Genomic DNA, 21104 nt, shown 5'->3' with positions numbered 1-21104 from the left:
ACTTACTTGCGCTTCACTTTGACCTCTGTTTGACAACGCGGGGTACTTCAGAGGAAACGCGTTTCCACGGGAGTTTAAAGATCGTTGTTTTTCTGTCGCTATTGTTTCATACTTCCAAAAACAAAAAATCCATAATAGCGCTTGTGTCCAGGTGCAAGAGAATTGTCTTATTTATTCTTTACAGTGTGCAGGTCAGGAGGTGAGGTCAGCAACGGGCCTCTGAGAGGAGGAACATCGATGTAACATCTGCTGTTAGCTGCCTCCATCATTACAACATGATTAATAACCCGGTTTCCCCCAGATACGAAGCACAGGAGACCTTTAGACCTTTGTCTCTTCCTTCTTCTCTCCATCCCTTGTTCTTTTGCTCCTATACACATACCCGGTTTTCTTCCCCTCCACCCTCTCTTCCTCCCTCCCTTCCACCATGTCTCTATTTTGGACTCTCAGAAGGGGGCAGGGTGACTCGGTCAACCCACTTCTCTCTCCCCGTGTCTCTCTTCCTGTCTCACTCTCTTTGTCTCACTCTGTCCAGCGGATAACCAGCCAGACACCTCAATCATCAGAAACTTTCACTCAAGTCTCAAATCTTCAAGAAGAAATTTGATATTAGAGATATACAAACAGTTGTTGACTTGATTTCCTTCAATTGTTGTTCCTGTGCTGAAGGTTTTTTGAGTGTATTTTTAGAACCTGCTGCGGTGCTCTTTGTACGTCGCCTCCGTCGTCTTTTTCCGTCACAATCATCCGGGGGCCAAAGAGGATTTAACGAAGGAGTTGCTTGCGCGTTTCCATGGTGACGGTGCACTTCCCGGAGCCTTTGAAGGACTGAAGGTTATCACTGAACATCCGGCAAAATCTCAAAGCCCAAGGTACTGAAAAAATCCATGTCGCTCCGGCTGAACTTTATAATAACGATCTGATACGGACGGTGCCGAATGCTGGAGGTCTGTACGCGATTAGACTTCACTCATTTCCATTTCAAATATCTACTAAAAGTTAGCTGCTATACCAAGAGAATACTGCCAAAACTTTCAAAAGGTGGAGAACTAAAATGGTGTTAAAGGAATGTTAATGTTACGATCAAATAAACCAAAAGGAACGACCATCGGTGTTAATAGTAAGAGCCATTGGCTCCTGTTGTTATTCGTGGTGTACACATGAACTTAAATCACATTTATTGATCTACATATTGGGTTTTTTATAACGTTGTAAAGAGAAATACACTTTAAAATACAATGGTTTTCCCTTTATGACTATAAAGCCTGTTGCCACTTGCAGATATATAGAACATGTGTTGCTACTAACATCTCAAAGTACACAAGAGATCAACAAAAGGGGATTAAATGACCAGTTAAAAGGTTAACTCACTCACATGTATTGAAAAAGCAACATTTTGCTGACAGACCTTTGAAATTATTCCTCCTCATACATGTTAAAGCGACGCAATGTGCACAGCACTCCTTCCTCCTTTACACAGATTCGGGCCTCAGTGTGGATGTGATGTTTGAACCGTGGAGTTTAAATTCAGATTTAATGAGAATAGAGATGTCTTTTCCCTCAGATGTGTCTGGGGATCCCTTGGGTGTCCCGACCCCTATGTTGGTATTACAACTGCATTTGAAAATAGCCTCTTTGATGTCATCTTTTAATGATGAATTTACCTTTTTTATTTCTCTTTATTTTTCCTCTGATGGTGCCATAATGTAGGAGGAATGTAAATCATTGCTTTTTTTTTTAATATACCGCAAGATATAAATGTTTTTAAAGTATCAAAAGTAAAATCACTCATTCAGCTGTGACTGTTGCTTTTTAATACAATTAGTAGTTTAGTCCAGTGGTTCCCAACCTAGGGCTCGGGCCCATCTACAAAACGGTCATAAATAATGAAATGGTAAAGGAAAGACGGCAAGGCAAAGTTTGTTTACCTTTTTGGAGCTTTCTCTTGTCTTTTCTTTGTATTTTCAGATCCTTTTTCCTCTCTCTGCATTTTAAGCAGTTTTTTGGGGAAACTCTATAACTCATAGACGTCTGAAACCTGACACTGTGTTGTTTTCTCTAAGTGCATCATGTGTCTTTAATGTGAAATATGAATCTGACAAGTAACCCCAGTGGGTAACTCCAGCTGTCAGATGGATCGATGAGTAAAAAAAAGTGAAATATCCAGAACTAAAATGTAATTTGTGACTCACAAAACGTACTGTAGGTACAGCGCGAGCATGTACTCAATCACTGATACCCAGCACGATCACTTCATAAGCAGTACCATGCGTATTGTTGTCATTAAGCCACCCATATGGAGGCGACGCATTCACCGACTCACACTCCCCCCGCTGCCTTTTGTCGAATTTCATTTGCCCTCAATCACCGGTCGGTCTCCTCCACCCACGTGGTTCTAATTCGGTGCATTCCTCCGGCGTGGAGGAGGAGGCCGCCGGCGGCAGCAGGTGCTGGAGAGCAGCTCGGCTCTCTGTGGCGACAACAGGTGGGCTCGGTCATCGACACACACACACACACACACACACACACACACACACACGTACGTGTACTGCAAGGAGACATGTGTGACTCACACTTGGACAGAGACGATAACATGCGTAAGAGAACTGTTCTGGAATCAGATACTTTTCTCCTCTCACTGGATCAACGTGGCAGATCAATGGGCAGCTTTTATATCACTCCTACGGACCAGGCACTCTCAAAATGACACACACACACGCAGGGCTCTCAAGTTTTGAAGACAGGCAAGAGTGACATTTCCATCAGCCCCCAATTTATTCTGTAGTTCGTTTTTCTGAATGCAGCAACAGAAAGGTCGGCCGAGAAGAGACCAGCGACTGAAACGCATCATCCAACCATCCTGGACCACATTGTTCAGGAGATATATAAATATAGCAACCTAACTTTTCCAAAAACCTAACTTGTTTGTTTCTTGTGAAGACAGACATTTATTTGTGGAAATACCGGATGCACGTAACTAGCGGAAATGTACACATGTCGCTGTCGGAATCCGTTCCTGTATATCAGCTATTTTAAATCATTGAACATCATGGCCCAAAATTATCTCTTGGAACTAAAGGAAAAATCCAGATTTAAGAGTTATTTATTTTATTTTGGAAGTTTTGTCCACAGTTTTGTTGTCCTCTAGGTGTTATGTCTATGTATTGTCTTTTGTCTTATAATAAAAATAAAAATAAATTAAAAAGAAGGAAACAAAAGTTATTTATTTTAGTTTATATTCAGGTGCTCCTGAATAAAGTTGTCTTTGAACAAATTCCCATGAACTAATTCACACATATAGTAAATCACTGTTTCCACAGAAAATATGAGATCAGTAATCCCAGTATAGATTAGATTAGAACACTTTATTAATCCCCAGTGGGGAAACTCATTTGCCACCAGAAATTCATACAGACAAGAATAGAGTCCTGTTCTCAGGGCGTATAAAGTTACTGACGGAAACTTAGCACCTTAACATGAACTCTTCAATAAATCTTCATTCTTCTTTTTAGCAACATTTATTATACAAATTCCCGGTTAAAGCAAGCATACACTGTTTTCTTCAGCCGGCTTCCCGCACCTGCTTTTCACACGCCCCTCTCTTAAAGAGACAGCGCTCTTTTCCAACGGAACAACGAGCACATTCCTCCCTTCACAGTTAGTTTGTGCACAAAACATGAAATACCTTAAACACAAATTATAAGAAATGGACACCGTTCAATTACATCAGTAAAAGATATGGTGGTTCGGAAAAACATATATTAATCCATGGATTGATCGTAATGTTTCTTTTCCTCTCCAATTTGTGTTAATTATGCATGACAACTATAGCCATTAATAGTCATTAATATTTATAGCAACACCAAGGTGACTCATTATATATATATATATATATATATATATATATATATATATATATACAAATACGAAATGACATGTCAGGGTGCTACACCGAGAAGGCGGGTTGTTGGTTCATGGAGGGTTGACTCGGGGGTCCACATCGATGCTTTGCCCTCGGGACCACTAACAGCCTGAGAGCTCCGGCTGCTTGCATCCAGCTCTCTACACTTGTTGCTTCATTCACTGTTTATTAATAGTCTTGTGCAGTGGAGCACGCTGGCTGGGTTTGAGTGCACGGGCTACATTTCAGGCCATGATTTACTCAAATGGAAGGCTGCATGTAGAGAACAAGCCTGAATTGTGCCTTGAGGTACATATATTATATAATGAGGAGACCGTGTCAGAAATCTACACGGCAGCTTCTAATAACTAACAGTAGAGAGCCGCCTGTGGATGAGATTGTCATAATATACGGTGTTAAACGCCTCAGGCATGTGCAGGACTCCCGCGTACTCTTCACCCATCGGGGGCCTCATTAATAACCTTGAGAAGGGCATATTTCTTCCCCTATTTTAATCGAAATATGCACATCAGTGTAGCTATCGCTTCATATTTGCAGATAAGCTGTGTGAGAGGCAGGCAGGGAAACAGAAGGGACAAATAAATCATCTCGGGCGCTCATCGCATCACGCCGCATAATGAACACAAGCAACCCGACGCGTGGCACGTCGTCATGTCACGGCGTGCCACGCGATGATGAAAACCTTCTCCGGAGAAGTAATTCATCTGGTAGATCAGATTTTCTTTTTGGTGCGATGGAATTTAATCTCCTCAACACCTCAGGTAGTAGCCGTCTCTCTTTCTCCTCATCACTCTCGTCCTCGTCCTCGTCCTCGCACATCCGCGGAAATAAACAGCTGCCGTATGCATTAATCAAAATACATCAGTCACGTGACGTGCCTGTTGTACACACCGTGGTTATTACTCATATCAAGCACAGGTTAAAGTTACAGTAATCTGGTTTGCGCGTGTAGTGAACATCATTATAGGCTACGGTCCTGTGTTTTGATCGCAAAGGCCTCGAGGCAAGGTTGACCTTCCACCCCAACATTACTTCCAAGGTTTCTGGAGTTTATTTTGAAATTTAGCAACAGGTGTTTGTTTAATAGTCTTTCAATGTGTCTAGCACCAAATCTAGAGAGCCTGCACATCTGTTTTGAAGGCTAATCTTCTTAATCGGATGCTAATTGCATTGCCCTCTAATTCCTATCGGTGTTGAAACGGCAGTTTTTTAATGGCGAGATCGGCAATTTTAGTTTCTAGTTTCTCAGCAAAAAGGAGAAGAAAAAAAAGAACAAAAACGTTAGAAGGGTATATTGTTAAAATCTGATTTCAAGTGTATACATATTCTCACACACACTATTCCGAGTATTATAGCAATGTGAAGATATAGGGGTTATGGATTTTATTTTGTTTCATTATTTTGTTTGTTTGTTTGTTTTGTTTGTGTATTTTATTCAGTCAATCAAATCAAATACAATACAATATTATCCTATATAATATACAAAAGAGAAAGACTGAAAAGGTATAGGTAGAAGCAAAAAATGCTTATAAATTCCTATCCTAAATTGAAATCAAAATAAATCAGAAAATTAATAAAAAATAAAGAAGAAAATAAAAGAACAACAAAAAACAACAATAAACTAAATAAAAAACAAAATATATTTATATATACTACCACATACATCTTTCATATTAATACGTTTTTAATTACATTTATAACTCTCAAGAATTGTTTTGTAAATAATTACCTTGAAAACCAAAAAGGAGTTCACCATTCTTACAACCATTTCAACATTATTCCATAATTGGACTCCTACAACATAAATACATCTTCTTTTAATCCCTTTTTTAGCCTTTTGTACCGTGAACTTACAAACATCTCTCAAATCATATTTACACTCATGTATTGAAAATAAACTTTGTACACAGTCTGGCAGTGACTTTGCTTTAGCTCTGTACATTGTCTGCATTATTTTATAATAATAATAATAATTTCAAAGTATAATTTTTTTTTTCAGTCATTAAAAAACAGAGCCAGCTACACTTTTATTCTTCTCACTTTTGCTTACGTCTCAAGCTCCATGCCGTAACTCAATCAACCGCCTGGCATCCATGATCACGCCTCACTTCTCTTTTTCTCCGCCCCTCTTGCAGCCCTCTTCAAAAACAATGAGCAGTCAAAACAACGACCGGGGGGCGGACCCTCCAGCTCGGACCAAGCAGAAGACGCTTTTGGATGATGTCATTTTGACCTTTAGTTCGCCGATGGCCTGGCTGCTGGTCGTGGCTCTGCTCATCACGTGGTTTGGAGTCGCCATCGTTCTCTTTGATCTCCTCAACTATAAAGCGCTGACAGGTAACACTCGAGTGTTTGTCTTATAAGTAGAAACCCACCCGTTGTACCATCCACCAATGATTATAATTCCATCTTAATGTGATTATAATGTGCGTGTAATGACACTTTCCTTCAACTCATTTATCCCCATTCACACCTCCACATCTCTTTTTTTTTTCAACGATCCTTTCCGGCATTTTTGAAGCAGACTTCAAAAGTGGACGCGCTTCTCGAGAAGGTCACCGTCTTCAACGACCGCGTGTCGAGTCGGAGGACGCCGCACTTCTGTGCTGCTTTAACGCGCGCGCTGTGTGTTTAAAGCAACACGTGGTGCGGAGTGGATTCCTTCACTTGGCACATGTTTTGAAAATGTGCGTGATCTTTCGAGGAGTGCGTTTTCTCACACTCACACATGAGACTCTAACATCAATTCGACTGTTTATGTACCAGTGTAGTGATACAGCTGCGTACATACTGAGGTCCGTCCACTCCTTCTCATTTTCACTTAAAACGTCATATATAATGGATTGAAAGGGGAACTTCCTGTTGCTGCCATGTGTTGAAAGCATTACAGCATTCTTTCCTCAAATATTTATATTCCTCTCATCTCCAGCTTCGAGAGATCAAATTTCGTTCTTCTGTGGACGCACCTTTATTTACTTCAGTCATGAGAGAAAATGTAATTCCCTTATTGAAATGCAGGAGGAATCCACAGAGGACTACCGCGCCGCACTCTTCAGCGCGTTGTTTTGTGAATCTGTGTCGTAACACCCCCAAAAATCAAAACACTGAACAAAAAAAGTCAGGTTGAAGTGATTATATTCTTTCTATTATATACGTTATTATTTACTTCACAGGTAAAGCAAACATCTGACATTTTAGGTCAAACTGAACACTTCTTAATGAATTCTCATAATCTGTCTGCCACAGTGAGCCAGCAGTCTGTTAGCTTAGCTTAGCATGAAGACTGGAAACGGCGGGAACATGTAGCCTATAGTTTTGTACAAAGGTAGCAAAATCCCCCTAAAGCACTTTAAAGTACATGTAATATGTCATTGTTTTATACCTACACAAAAAGGAGGAAAAAGTCCATTTGAACTACAAGAAATTAACACTGTATAATATTTATTTTGGTTAAAAAGTGCCAAAAGACTTTTATCAGAAGACCTTTGGTACTTTTAAACCAACATAAATGAATTGAATAATGTCATACATTGACTTAAATTATTCACACCTTGTAAAGGAAAGGATTACCTTCTTCACACATGCATAATGATAAACATTAGCATGCACGGTGGTGATCTAAATAGACCTGACCCACAAAGGTCAGAAAGCCGGCGCTCGTACAACCGCACAACAGGAGATCGATGCCTTTGATTTTGGTCAAACACACAAAGGCGTTTAAATTCCAGTGTGAATTTACTGTGATGATGACCTTTCAATCCTACTCACCGCTGCTCCTTATCACTCCCGCCATTACCACACATCACCGTGTTTTTGGACTATCCAGCGTGAGGATAGCCCTCACCCAGCACGCTCATCTTTAACTCCTCTCCTCGCTCTCCCCCCCCCCCCCACACACCCACCTCTTCACCTCTTCTTCATCCCCATGCTGTCAATCACCTGCCATCCCATCCAAAGAGTTCACATCATACTGTGACGACCCGGTGTGTTTATCTTCTGGTAAAAACAACAACAACAACAAAACCACTAAGAGTTTGACTGCACCTGCTTGCTTGTACTAAAGTGTTGTGAGCCTATCAACATATACATGCTTCTTGTCCAGTATTTCAAATGTCTCTCTTGGTTTTAAAGTGACAGTGTTTTCCATCAGCTGTCAACTAATCACTAAATATAAGTGTACAAGCTTGTTAGCTCATTTGCTAACGGGAAAATACGTCTAAATGCTAAATAACGAGCTTGTTAGCTCAGTTGCTAACAGGACAATATGTCTAAATGCTAAATAACGAGCTTGTTAGCTCAGTTGCTAACAGGACAATATGTCTATGATAGATAATGAGCTTGTTAGCTCAGTTGCTAACGGGACAATACGTCTAAATGATAAATAACGAGCTTGTTAGCTCATTTGCTAATGGGACAATACGTCTAAATGATAAATAACGAGCTTGTTAGCTCACTTATAGATGTATGTTATATATTTAATGCTCATAGAAGTCAGTGGTACAAATTCACAGGTCCAAATGTTTTTATTTTGTTTGCCCCTTTAGTAATCACTTAATTTAAGTTTACAAGCTTGTTAGCTCAGTTGCTAACGGGACAATATGTTGAAATGCTAAATAACGAGCTTGTTAGCTCAGTTGCTAACAAGACAATACATCTGACTGCTAAATAACGAGCTTGTTAGTTCAGTTGCTAACGAGACAATACTTCTAACTCCTTGCTAACGAGTCCACACGTCTAACTGCTAAATAACGAGCTTGTTAGTTCAGTTGCTAACGAGACAATACTTCTAACTCCTTGCTAATGAGTCCACACGTCTAAATGCTAAATAACGAGCTTGTTAGCTCAGTTGCTAACGAGACAATACTTCTAACTCCTTGCTAACGAGTCCACATGTCTAAATGCTAAATAACGAGCTTGTTAGCTCAGTTGCTAACTAGGCAACACGGCTAAATGCTAAATAACAAGCGTGTTAGCTCGGTTATGGATGTATTTGTATCTTTAATGCTCATAGACGTCAGCGGTGCAAATTCACAGGTCAAAAATGTTGCATCGCTGAGATTGAGTCTTTAAGTAATTCACTAATCTCAACATGAAAGATAATTCTTGACATTGGGAATATGATTATTACCCTGAAGTGTTCAGGGTTGTTTTTACCTGTTTGTGCACTTCTGGGTAAATTGAAAAAAACTATTTATCAAAATAACTATACGTCCACTAAGGTTAAGGCAACAAACAAACCTTCACTAATGCTTCACTTCACAGCAACACTTCGGGGTCCTCGGTCTCAAACACACTTCTCGTGGTCGAATGACCCGTGTTCGCTTGACTTGGCATTGTTTTCGTGCTCAGCGACACACAAAAAAGGAAAGTTTGTGTATTTCTAGATTTCAATATCCCGAATATTATACAAACTATTGTCATTCCCTGCACTTTAGGCGCATGACAATTCAAATGGTGTGACTTTTGTGGATTGCATGTCGCCGATACCTGCCGACAGTCAGCAATGACTAAGGAGGTGTGTGACACACAGGCTAAAAATAGACATCTAGGTGTTAGGTTATGACTTTTGTGTCCAATGACGACAATAAATCTGTCGGCCTGTTGGGATTTTAAGTTGAATGATTTGTGCAATTTTTGCAGATTGATTTTCTTGCGACAGTGTTACGATCTCAGACACTTAGGAAGTAGGACCCAATTGCACGACCCGGGAGACAGAGATAAAGTATTTGTAAGTACTTTATTTTTCGGTTCTGCAGTGAACAAAATGAAAGCGCTCACGTAGTGAGGGATCAAAAACTTTTCAAGAGCACAACATAACCCGACCTGATCATGGCAAAAGACCAGACGAACTGACAAGGAACACTGGGAGACAGGGGAATTTAAGCACATGGTAACAAGACACAGGTGGGACCAATCAGGGGCGGGGCTGACACTGATGAGCATAGGAGACAGGTGTGATGACAGGTGAAAACAATCAGGAAGCCTGGAATGAGAGAAAGCGAACATAAATGACCTGAACCTCTCTAGCATATCTGTCGGTGCACAACAGTACCCCTCTAGGGCCAACTCCTGATGGCCCAGGCTGATTGTAAAAGTCGTGGATAAGAGTCTTGTCTACGATAAATGAAGCAGCTATCCAGCTTCTAGCCTCAGGACCGTAACCCTTCCAGTCTACCAGGAATTGCTTGCCCTCCCCTATTACGGACCTCCAGTAGCTTACGGACCTTGTAAACGTCACCCCTTCAAAGAACTGGGGCGGTGGAGGGGGCGGGAACAAGTGTGCTCTCACACACCGGCTTGATTCTACTAACGTGAAACGTTGGGTGCACTCTCAAGGTCCTGGGAGTTGCAAGCGTACGCCGGGTTGATGACTCTGGACACTGGAAACGGACCCACAAATCTCGGAGCCAGTTTCTTTGAGGCGACATGGAGTGGTAAGTCTTTGGTAGAGAGCCAAACCTTTTGGCCTGGACTGTAGGAGGGAGCGACCCTGCGATGAACGTCCGCAACAGCCTTCATCCGAGCTGAACTGGAGAAGAGACTGGCGAGCACCAGCCCAAACTCTGCGACAACGTCTGATCATGGCATGTGCCGATGGAACCATCACCTCTTCCTCGTTGTTAGGGAAAAGTGGAGGCTGGAAACCATTGACACAATGGAATGGAGAGAGACCTGTGGCCGCCGTAGGAAGGGTATTGTGGGCAACCTCGACCCATGTGAGGTGGTCACCCAGGTGGTCTGGTTCCGGGAGACGAGACAACGTGGCGTAGTCTCTAGTTCTTGGTTCAGACGCTCCGACTGTCCATTTGACTGAGGGTGATATCCTGATGACAGGCTGACGGTGGCACCTATGAGTCGACAAAACTCTTTCCAGAAGGCGGAAATGAATTGTGGACCCTGTCGGAAACAATGTCATTAGGGAATCCATGGATCCTGAATACGTGATTCATCATGACCTCTGCGGTGACTTTGGCAGAGGAAGCTTGGTCAATGGGATGAAGTGAGCCATTTTGAAAATCGATCAACCACTGTTAGAACCGTAGTCTTGCCTCTGGATGAGGGAAATCCTGTCACAAAATCCATCGAAATGTGTGACCAAGGACGATGGGGAATCGGCAGCGGCTGGAGCAAGCCCATCTTAACTTGAGATGAGGTCTTATTACACGCACACACCGGACAAGCCGCTACATACTCGGCCACATTTTTCTTCATGGATGGCCACCAGAAACGTTGTTGAATCCTGAACATTGTTCTTGCTACTCCCGGATGGCACGAAAGCACAGATGAGTGAGCCCAGTGGATGACCTTGGAGTGAAGAGCCTCAGGAACAAACAGCAGATTGTTGGGACACTCGCTAGGCGCTGGATTCATGACATTTGCCTCTTTAACGCCTGACTCCACTTGCCAGGAAAAGGCTCCGATCACCCGGTTAAGTGGAAGGATGGTCTTGGGCTCTACCGCAAGTGGTTCGGGATCGTAAAGACGAGACAAAGCATCGGGATTTTGATTCTGAGACCCGGGACGAAAAGAGAGTGTGAAGTTGAATCTACTAAAGAAAAGTGTCCACCTGGCCTGACGGGAGTTGAGACGCTTAGCCTTTCTTATATATTCTAGATTCTTGTGATCTGTCCAGACTAAAACGGTTGCTCTGCACCCTCCAGCCAGTGTCTCCATTCCTCGAGGGCAGCTTTTACAGCTAACAATTCCTTGTTTCCCACGTCATAATTCCGCTCTGCCGTTGTCAACTTCCGCGACAGGTAAGCACATGGATGCATCTTGTTGTCTTCTGCAGAACGTTGAGACAGTACTCCTCCAATTCCCTCATTGGAAGCATCCACCTCGACCATAAACTGGCGCTGGGGATCTGGAATGGTGAGTATGGGAGCTGATGTGAATCTATCTCTGAGAAGTTTGAAAGCAAGATCCGCCTGGGGGTCCACTTGAAGGAACCTTAGGAGAAGTCAGAACATGCAGAGGAGCAGCAACAGAACTGAAATTCCTAATAAACTTCCTATAGAAGTTAGCAAATCCTAGGAACTGCTGAACCTTTTTCCTGGAGTCTGGTGTGGGCCACTGGGATACTGCACTGACTTTCGCAGGATCCATTTGGATATGATTAGGTGAGACTATGTATCCTAAGAAAGACACCTCTTCTGTGTGGAACTCGCACTTCTCTGCCTTGACATATAGCTGATTATCCAGTAGTTTCTGCAAAACTTGGCGGACATGGTTAACATGAGATTTAGCGTCTGGGGAGAAAATCAGTATGTCATCCAGATACACAAACACTGAAATATTCAAGAATTCCGCAAAACCTCATTCACAAAAGCTTGAAAACAGCCGGTGCATTGCACAGTCCAAAAGGCATTACCAAGTACTCATAGTGACCATTCTGAGTGTTGAATCCAGTCTTCCACTCATCCCTTGTTTTATTCTAACCAAGTGATATGCATTTCTTAAATCCAACTTGGTGAATATCTTGGCCGTTGAAGCAGTTCAAAAGCAGATGACATGAGTGGCAGAGGATAGCGGTTCTTCACCGTAATGTCATTTAGTGGACTGTAGTCTATGCAAGGTCTCAGAGACCCGTCTTTCTTTCCCACAAAGAATCCCGCTCCGGCTGGAGACGATGAAGGACGGATAATCCCTGATTTGAGTGAAGAGGAGATGTATTCATCCATTGCTGTTCTCTCAGGTCTCGAAATCGAGTAAAGTCTCCCTTGGGAATGGGGGCTCGGTAAGAGATCAATGGGACAGTCAAAATCTCGGTGAGGAGGTAGCGACAAGGCTTTAGACTTGTTAAACGCTTCTTTAAATCATGGTAACAGGAAGGTACCTTGTGTAGATCAGGATAGTCAGGGTGATCTATAATGATCCTACTAGAGTCTGTTGGTGCATTAACAGGTTGCGAAAGTTTACACCTGCCCTTACAATCCTCTCCCCATTCCTTAACTTTCCTGAAGGCCAGTCTATGTGAGGATTGTGGATCTTCAACCAAGGAAACCCCAAAATAATCGGGTGCTGAGTCGACTCAAAATATGAAATTGCATGCTCGGTATGGTCCTTATTTATAGTAATCTGTATGGGCTCAGTGCAATGGGTAACTGTGAACAACAAGCGGCCGTCTAAGGCACTGGCACTAACAGGATGAGATAGCGGGACAGTTTTATTTTTAGCTGTTTGACTAGGCCCCAGTCTATAAGGCTTTCGTCAGCCCCTGAGTCTATTAACACACCCTGGTCAATGGTCTGATTGTTAATACAAATGTCTACCTGAGTAACAGGTCGAGGAGGAAGTCTGCGGGAAACTTGCTCACCAGCGCCTCCTTTTGACTGGTGAGCACGATCTTTCCCGCGCATGAAGCGAGTTGATGACCCGGCTGGCCGCAGTAGAAACAGCAACCCTCCCGTAGACGGCGCTGCCTCTCCTCCAGAGAAAGCCTGGTTCTTCCAAGCTGCATGGGTTCACCGGAGTCATTCGGAAGTGTAGTCCTCAGATGGTCCGGTAACATGAGCTGAAATCCTCCGCTGGCGGCGCGACCCTCCGAGGCGAATTCTGGAAGCTGGGAATAACATCTCGGTTGCGTCGACGCTCCCTCTCTCTTTCCCGAAGACGGTTATCGATCCGGATGGCCACAGCGATGAGGGATTCCAGATCCCGGGGTGTCTCCAGTGGAGCCAGCTGGTCCTTTATCGGTTCCGAAAGTCCTGTCATGAAGGCGTCACGAAGAGCCGGAACATTCCATCCGCTGTCCGCTGCTGCTGTACGAAACTCGATGGCATAATCAACCACCTGACGGTTGAGCTGACGAATTTGAAACAGTCTTCTGCTGGCCTCCGTAGCAGGCGATGAGTGGTCAAAAATGCGCCTCATAGTCTCTATGAAATCGGCCAATGAGTAACATAGTTCGGTGTCTCTAGACCATTCTGCAGTAGCCCAGGCTGCAGCTCTTCCCGTTAAATGAGACACAATAAACGCCACTTTACCATGCTCAGATAAAAAAGCTGCTGGGTTGTGTTGAAAATGCAGATCACACTGTACCAGAAAGGCTCTGCAATTGAAGAGTCTCCGGAAAATCTCTCCGGAAGAGCCAGCCGTAACGGGAGGAAACAGCCTGACCTGGGTCGTCAGCTGGAGTATTGACAGGCAAATTCTCAGCTGTGGATGACGTCACCGGAGGAGCAGTCTGTTGATGAGTGAAAAATTATTCATTTGGGCAACCAGTTGTTGCATCTGTGTAGATAATTCTTCCTGAACCCGGCCTGGCGTCCTCTCAGCTCTTGTATTTCCGGCTGACTTTGTCCAGTTTTTCCTCGTGATGAAAAATCGTCACGCCCTGTACCGACAGAGCGGCGTGAAGCGTTCTTGGGTCGGCTGGGTCCATAATGTGGTCAGTTCGTTCTGTTACGATCTCAGACACTTAGGAAGTAGGACCCAATTGCACGACCGGAGACAGAGATAAAGTATTTGTAAGTACTTTATTTTTCGGTTCTGCAGTGAACAAAATGAAAGCGCTCACGTAGTGAGGGATCAAAAACTTTTCAAGAGCACAACATAACCCGACCTGATCATGGCAAAAGACCAGACGAACTGACAAGGAACACTGGGAGACAGGGGAATTTAAGCACATGGTAACAAGACACAGGTGGGACCAATCAGGGGCGGGGCTGACACTGATGAGCATAGGAGACAGGTGTGATGACAGGTGAAAACAATCAGGAAGCCTGGAATGAGAGAAAGCGAACATAAATGACCTGAACCTCTCTAGCATATCTGTCGGTGCACAACAGACAGCTGACATTGAAAAATATGTTCAGCTTTATGCGGTTACCATGAAACTCCAAGAAAACCTCAACAGAGAATGAGATTTCATATATTTCATTCTCTCTGAATGCTAAAATAAAAAATGACTCCCATGTTCGTGAGAAAATACAAATTGTGCCCCGTACGTAGAAGTCAACTTCCATTTTCCGAGGTAAATATTTGCAAGTTGACAATGACAAAATGCTGGGCTGCATTTTTAATCACAAAAGCTTTTCTCCCATCGTGACATTTCAATAAAGGCCAGCGTGTGTAAATGAAACAGCAAGGAGACATTCTCGGACAATAAAGAATAAATGAAATCCTCCCTGTTGTGAAAGAGCAGAGATAGTGTTGTGTGTGTGTGTGTGTGTGTGTGTGTGTGTGTGTAGGGAGAGAGGAATAATAGACAAAATAGCACCAGAAGTATATAGAAATACAGAGAGAGGAGCACACATTTGGATATACTATATAGAAAAATACAGTACAGCAGATCAGACATTGCTGATGAGGGTGTTACACTGCAAAACCTTATTGCTCTCCCACGTCAGTGTTACACAGAAATAAATAATTTAGCTTTTGTTATCCAGCTCCGATGCGTCTCTTACTGCTACTTTATTCTCTTCTCCTCCGAGAGGTTTTTCAGAGTCCTCTGGGTTTATTTTATTTATAAGTCTTTGCGCCACAATTTGGTATTTCTAATCTCTTTATAATTTTCTTTATGCGGTGGCTAAACTACACAAAAACTAAAAGGTAGAGAGAGAGAGAAGCAGGCAGAAGACTAGTCACAGGATGAGAACATGAAAAAAAAGACTGAAGACAGAAAATAGAAAGGAGAGAGAATAAAATGGACATGGAGAGAGTTAGAGAGAGAAACAAAGGAAGAGGAGCGGTGTACGGAGGAGAGACTGAATGAATAAGTAAAGGCAATAAAAGGATGGGAGAGTTAGCGGTGGGGGGGGGGGGGGGGGGTTAGCCTTCTCTTCCTGGTGTCTCGGTCTGCAGTGCCAATCAAAGAAATGTCAGTGCATTAATCAGCTGTTTATGAGGATGCATTATACGACTCCTCCACACTTGGCAACAAGCCTCCTCCACCTGGGAGAATATTAAAAAGATCAACTAACGAGAGCGGCTGCTGGTCATAAAGCCACCCCGTCTCCGGCTAAATTATAATCCAAAATGCAAGGGAAACGTATTTTATCAGTTTTAAAAGGTATTTTATCACAGTTTTAAAAGGTATTTTATCACAGTTTTAAAATGTATTTTATTACAGTTTTAAAACGTATTTTATCACAGTTTTAAAAGGTATTTTATCACAGTTTTAAAACGTATTTTATTACAGTTTTAAAACTTATTTCATCACAGTTTTAAAAGGTATTTTATCACAGTTTTAAAATGTATTTTATTACAGTTTTCAAACGTATTTCATCACAGTTTTAAAAGGTATTTTATTATAGTTTTAAAACGTATTTTATTACAGTTTTTAAACGTATTTCATCACAGTTTTAAAAGGTATATTATCACAGTTTTGAAATGTATTTTATTACAGGTTTAAAACGTATTTTATCACAGTTTAAAAACGTATTTTATCACAGTTTTAAAATGTATTTTATTACAGTTTTAAAACGTATTTTATCACAGTTTTAAAACGTATTTTATTACAGTTTTAAAACGTATTTTATCACAGTGTTAAAAGGTATTTTATCACAGTTTTAAAATGTATTTTATTACAGTTTTAAAACGTATTTTATCACAGTTTTAAAACGTATTTTATCACAGTTCTAAACACGTTGTTAACGTATATTGAAACAAAACAATCTAAAAAGGAAAGTTTTAGTTTAGTTGTTATTAAACATCATGGTTTGGTTTAAAATGACTATGAATCAGAAACAAAAGTACGACTTAGTTGTGTTTAGAAGATAAAGTACCCGGATCGCATGAGACAGGAACAGCGGTGTCCTGGGTGAGAGTCCTGTGCTTCTTTAACAATCCCTCAAAATGTTGCTGTATAGGAATTTAAGGACCAGAATAGAGTTTATTGAGTCACGTTTCCATTCATTCAAGTATCACATTGAGAAATATGTATGGAAACAGAGAAATTCAAATACAACTTTATTTTTTTGTTGAGTTGTTGACGCACTAAATGGATTACGCAACCACACATTTGCAAAATAAGTTCTGACCTTGCAAAAATCGTACTCACATGGTCGCTCAGTCATTATCCATGAATAGGTTGTGGGTTTGCGAAAAAAATCTCCACACCCGGTGAGACATTCATTATCAAGTCATTAATAAAATCATTAATAATGGTGTTGAGCTTTCTGGGAGGCCATCAACTCAAAGATGTTAGTGGTGTTAATAAGCACCGCAGTCCTCTCACTGTCTAATAATGAGCCAACAACAGTTAGTCAGTCATTAGTAGTGTTTATGCCTTAATATTTGTATGATTACATATTAAGTCTGCACTTTTTTAATTGTTAATAAATGGATGTTCTGCTGCTGTTTCCCAGAACAGCTGAGGTCAAGCTTGATGTAATAAAGAGCTAAACAGACCAACTCAGCATCATTACTGATCTATAATGCATTAATAAACGATCTGTTAACCATAAATAGAAGTATTCATTACCAAGTTTCCCCTATTAGGAATTTGTTTTGTCTGACTGACGGAGTGCAAACCAACACTTTATAGTAGTGTACTTACTATATTTCAGTCAACAGTGGGAATATATGATCAAAGTGTCTCGGGAATGTTGAAATGCTGCTTAAAAACTTGGTTGAGTTGTTTGTTTCTTGCCGTGTTCTCAGCCAGCATGTGTGTGATGTTTTGATTTTGATCATGTTTGCCTTTAGAGCGGAAGAACTATATTTCTATCGAGCTGTATGTGGCTGTGAATGACTAAAAATATTCGGTTTGATGACGGCTGTTGATGGATTTAATGGATTCTCTCAATTCTTCTGTGTCTTTCCCCCTCTCTGCTCCTCTGTCTTTCCGCTCTTCTCATCCTGTGCCTCCTCGTTTCCTCCGTCCTTGTACACTTTGACCCGGAAATCGACCGCCTAACAAATTTCCGAGTTACTCGAAATGCATCAAGAGGAGAGGTCGGAGAAGCACTTGTGACGTCTATAAGAGGCGTCTCGGGAACATAGAAACATACACAAATAAATATACATGTTGTGTTGACACTATGAGATCACGACATGCAGCTGTAACCCATAGCAACACACATGACAGAAGATGCTCCTTGTGCAACGCGTCATAATTGGCGTCGCTTTAACATGCACAGTCGTCCCATTTCGTTAACGCCTCGACTTCTCTCTCCTTGTGTGTCTTCCTCGCTTCCTCCGATCGCATCTCAGGAGTGAGGGACCGCAGCGCGAGTATAGGTGAGGAAAAGGAATCGAGGATGCACAAACTGAGAAACGAGAAGACCCTATTGCTCTATGCTTGGCCTCTCTCCTCTTCCCATCGCGCCGCCTCTGTTCACGCTGTGTCTGTCCCCCTCAGGTCTCCCGCCGCCCTCCGCCATCGCAAAGAGAGCTTTGAGGTTTAGAGGCAAGCAGGAAGCCGCCGTACACATCACACCCACTCGAGTTAAATATATAATATCAATCAATATGTCTCTCATGGCGACCTGCTGTGAACAAACTTACAGACTGTCAGTTTCCATATTGTGAACCATAACACATAGTGTATGAACACCTTAGTTAAGTATTTAGTTAATTTAAGTATTTCTGTTCAAATTAATATATAGTTAATATATGGTCATTTTATAGTTTGTAGGTTAGCATTAAAATATCTTAAATATTTATTCATACTCTGCTGTACTCTGATTATTCTTTTATTTTTGTTTTCGTATTCTCTTTATTCTATTTAGCTGGTTTTCGTCCGATGAAATCGAGCCCCGCTGACGTCCCGTCTCAGGAGAGCACTGATTGGTTGGGGATGATATGGACCTTTGCAGCAAACTTGGTAGCTCCTGATGATGAGGAGGAGGAAGGTATTCACCAGCTAACTGAACCCCTCACATGTAAGAAAACATCCCCTCTCATGCCAACCATTTACTGACGAAGACGACTAACATCATGACTCCCGGCCTGGCATTCACATGCACCGACTCATTTTAATATCCTGAATATTGAAGGACTATTAATCCGCATTGGGAATGCAATGAAAAGCAAACTATATGCTGAGTGTGATAATCCACGCGGTGCATATAATAACAATGGTGGAGAACGTAATCACTCACTCAATAACAGTCATAATGAATACGACGCCCTCTTAACCCGATAAATTGTGGATATAAATCAGGCATAAAATAAACTTCCCATCGTCTTCTTTATTCAATTATCAGACGCAACGGCCCATTTTAAATGCTGCTATTTAACTGCAGTGAAAACGTGATCGAGAGCGCTTCATATTTACCAATACTTCTGTCACAGTTGGACCCGGGACCGGTGCCAGAATCCAGAGATTTATTGTAAATAGCTTTCAGGCAGTGGGTCCAAGTGGCACACAGAGCACAGCCGGGAAACGACAGTCAGTGCGTTTACATGATGGTATAATTCGAATCTCGCTTTAGTCGGACTATGCTATCTTTTGGGGGATCTGCTGTTATCCCAATATACATGGCAGTGAGTAATTCGAATCATTGGCCTTTGAAAGCATGTCATATCCGATACGATAGGTGGCGCTGTTTTCATTACAACTCGTGGTGATACAGCCATTTCCGCTTGACCTCTTCACCACTACCAACAACAACCAACAGTAAACAGTTCACCATTTCGGGTCTTCCTCCCATCCATGAACTTCAGTATGTTCCTAATCCAATTCACCGTTACATGCCGCGATAGTCGAATTATCAACCGGATCGGATCGAGTTATCCAGGGGTGTTAATCGGATCGTAGTCGGACCGCACATAGTCGAACAAAGGTGTTTACGTGAAACGGATAATTCGATTTCAGTCCGACTAAGCCAGTTATTCGAATGCATGTAAACACGGTCAGTGATATGAAAACGGAACAAAGGAAGCAGACGTGTTGCTTCGTGTGATACGCCATCTCGTAAGGGGGGAGGCGATGCCGCATCATCTGGTTTCCATTTGATAGAAAGTCATAAAGAATAATCCAGATCAATACCAATAGTTTCGGAATAATTATAAGCGGCTTTGGCTTATATGTACTTTCATTTCGCTTCTCATTGTTAATTGCTTATTGATACACAGTAAACGTATTTATTTAAAGTCTTGTGATTGTAAATTGAATTTGCAAAGATAAAAATGATGATTTGATTATTTTTTGAGGAACTACACATCAGTCTTGAGAAGCGAGACAGTTGGACAACTTAAATTACACTTAAAGATGTTTTCATTCAAAAATGAGGAGCAGAAATACATTTTAGTCCCGAGTTATTGTGAAATGAACATAAGAAGCAGTGAATGTTTAAAGGAAGAGGTTCAAGACCAATAAACAGCAGGATAACAGATGGACAAAAGAAGAATGTTGTGCAGGTAGATTAATATTCATTTGTATGGCAATATCAGCCAAGAAACTGCAGTTTGGGTTTTAATATTTATACCTGCAATAACTGGGATTGATGAAGGTACCGCGACCAATGAACACCTCGTTTTCTCCTCTGGCCTTCAGCTTTCCACTCTGAGGAGCTGTGAAGACGAGGAGGAGAGAGGAAGAGGAGGTCTGGCTGGGGAGGAGAGGAAACAGAGGGAGGAGAAGGATCTACAGTGAATTGTTTCTTTCTGTTTGTCTCTTGTTCACTGGAATTTGACGATTTAAAAACCTATGATTAAATTCTGAAACCTTGAAATAGTGTAATAAAAAACATATCTGTATTCTGCACATTCTTTAAATTTCTCTTTAAAAATAAAATAATATTTGAAAACAGTTTGACAGAAGGGTCATTGCAATGTTTCTCTGAGTTCTTCATAACTTAAAAGCTGCATCTTGTAAAAATGTTGCGAAAGATCATTTATAAAAATGAAATTCAACACAAGTACAAAAGTAAAAATCTGTTTTTACACAATCATGATAATAAAAAAGATCATCTGACTTATTTCAGTCTATTCTTTATTTGTTTATCTTTTACAATCCTTTGTTTTCTTCACACATTTAATTATATATACATTCCTCCCACGCTCCATTCGACATTGTTCTGACCTTATTTCCATTTTTCTTTTGGGAATTTAGTTTAAAGGAGCACAACATATTTGTGTTCAGTAAAACTTGATAACCTTTCACTTCATTTAGTTCGTTCTCAGACTCCATAAACGTTGAATTCAACAATAATATTCTGACTAAATATACAAAAACAATGTTTAGTTTTTTTAGCAATGTATTTACATTCAACATTTCCATTAACTGCAAACC

General features: G+C 41.5%; 1 protein-coding gene across 5 annotated transcripts; it reads left to right on the top strand.

Annotated features, from left to right (window-relative positions):
- The first annotated feature begins 479 nt into the window (after window positions 1-479).
- On the top strand, window positions 480-20790 carry LOC130202849 (triadin-like). 5 transcript variants are annotated; one of them, XM_056428651.1, is made up of 7 exons: window positions 480-872; window positions 6058-6259; window positions 7880-7921; window positions 18080-18106; window positions 18228-18275; window positions 18598-18720; window positions 20367-20790. In XM_056428651.1, exons 2-7 carry the CDS (start codon window positions 6073-6075, stop codon window positions 20387-20389), a joined length of 450 nt encoding a protein of 149 aa, XP_056284626.1. In that variant the 5' UTR covers window positions 480-872; window positions 6058-6072; the 3' UTR covers window positions 20390-20790. The 5 variants fall into 5 exon arrangements, with proteins under 5 accessions (XP_056284626.1, XP_056284624.1, XP_056284625.1 ...); XM_056428649.1 differs by having other exon boundaries at window positions 486-872; window positions 18598-18750; XM_056428650.1 differs by lacking the exon at window positions 18080-18106 and having other exon boundaries at window positions 487-872; window positions 18598-18750.
- The last annotated feature ends 314 nt before the right edge of the window (window positions 20791-21104 follow it).

This window comes from Pseudoliparis swirei, chromosome 12, assembly GCF_029220125.1.
Source record: "Pseudoliparis swirei isolate HS2019 ecotype Mariana Trench chromosome 12, NWPU_hadal_v1, whole genome shotgun sequence".
NCBI lineage: Eukaryota > Metazoa > Chordata > Actinopteri > Perciformes > Liparidae > Pseudoliparis > Pseudoliparis swirei.
Note: the sequence above shows the minus strand (reverse complement) of the source record. Positions and strands in the feature narration are given on the sequence as shown.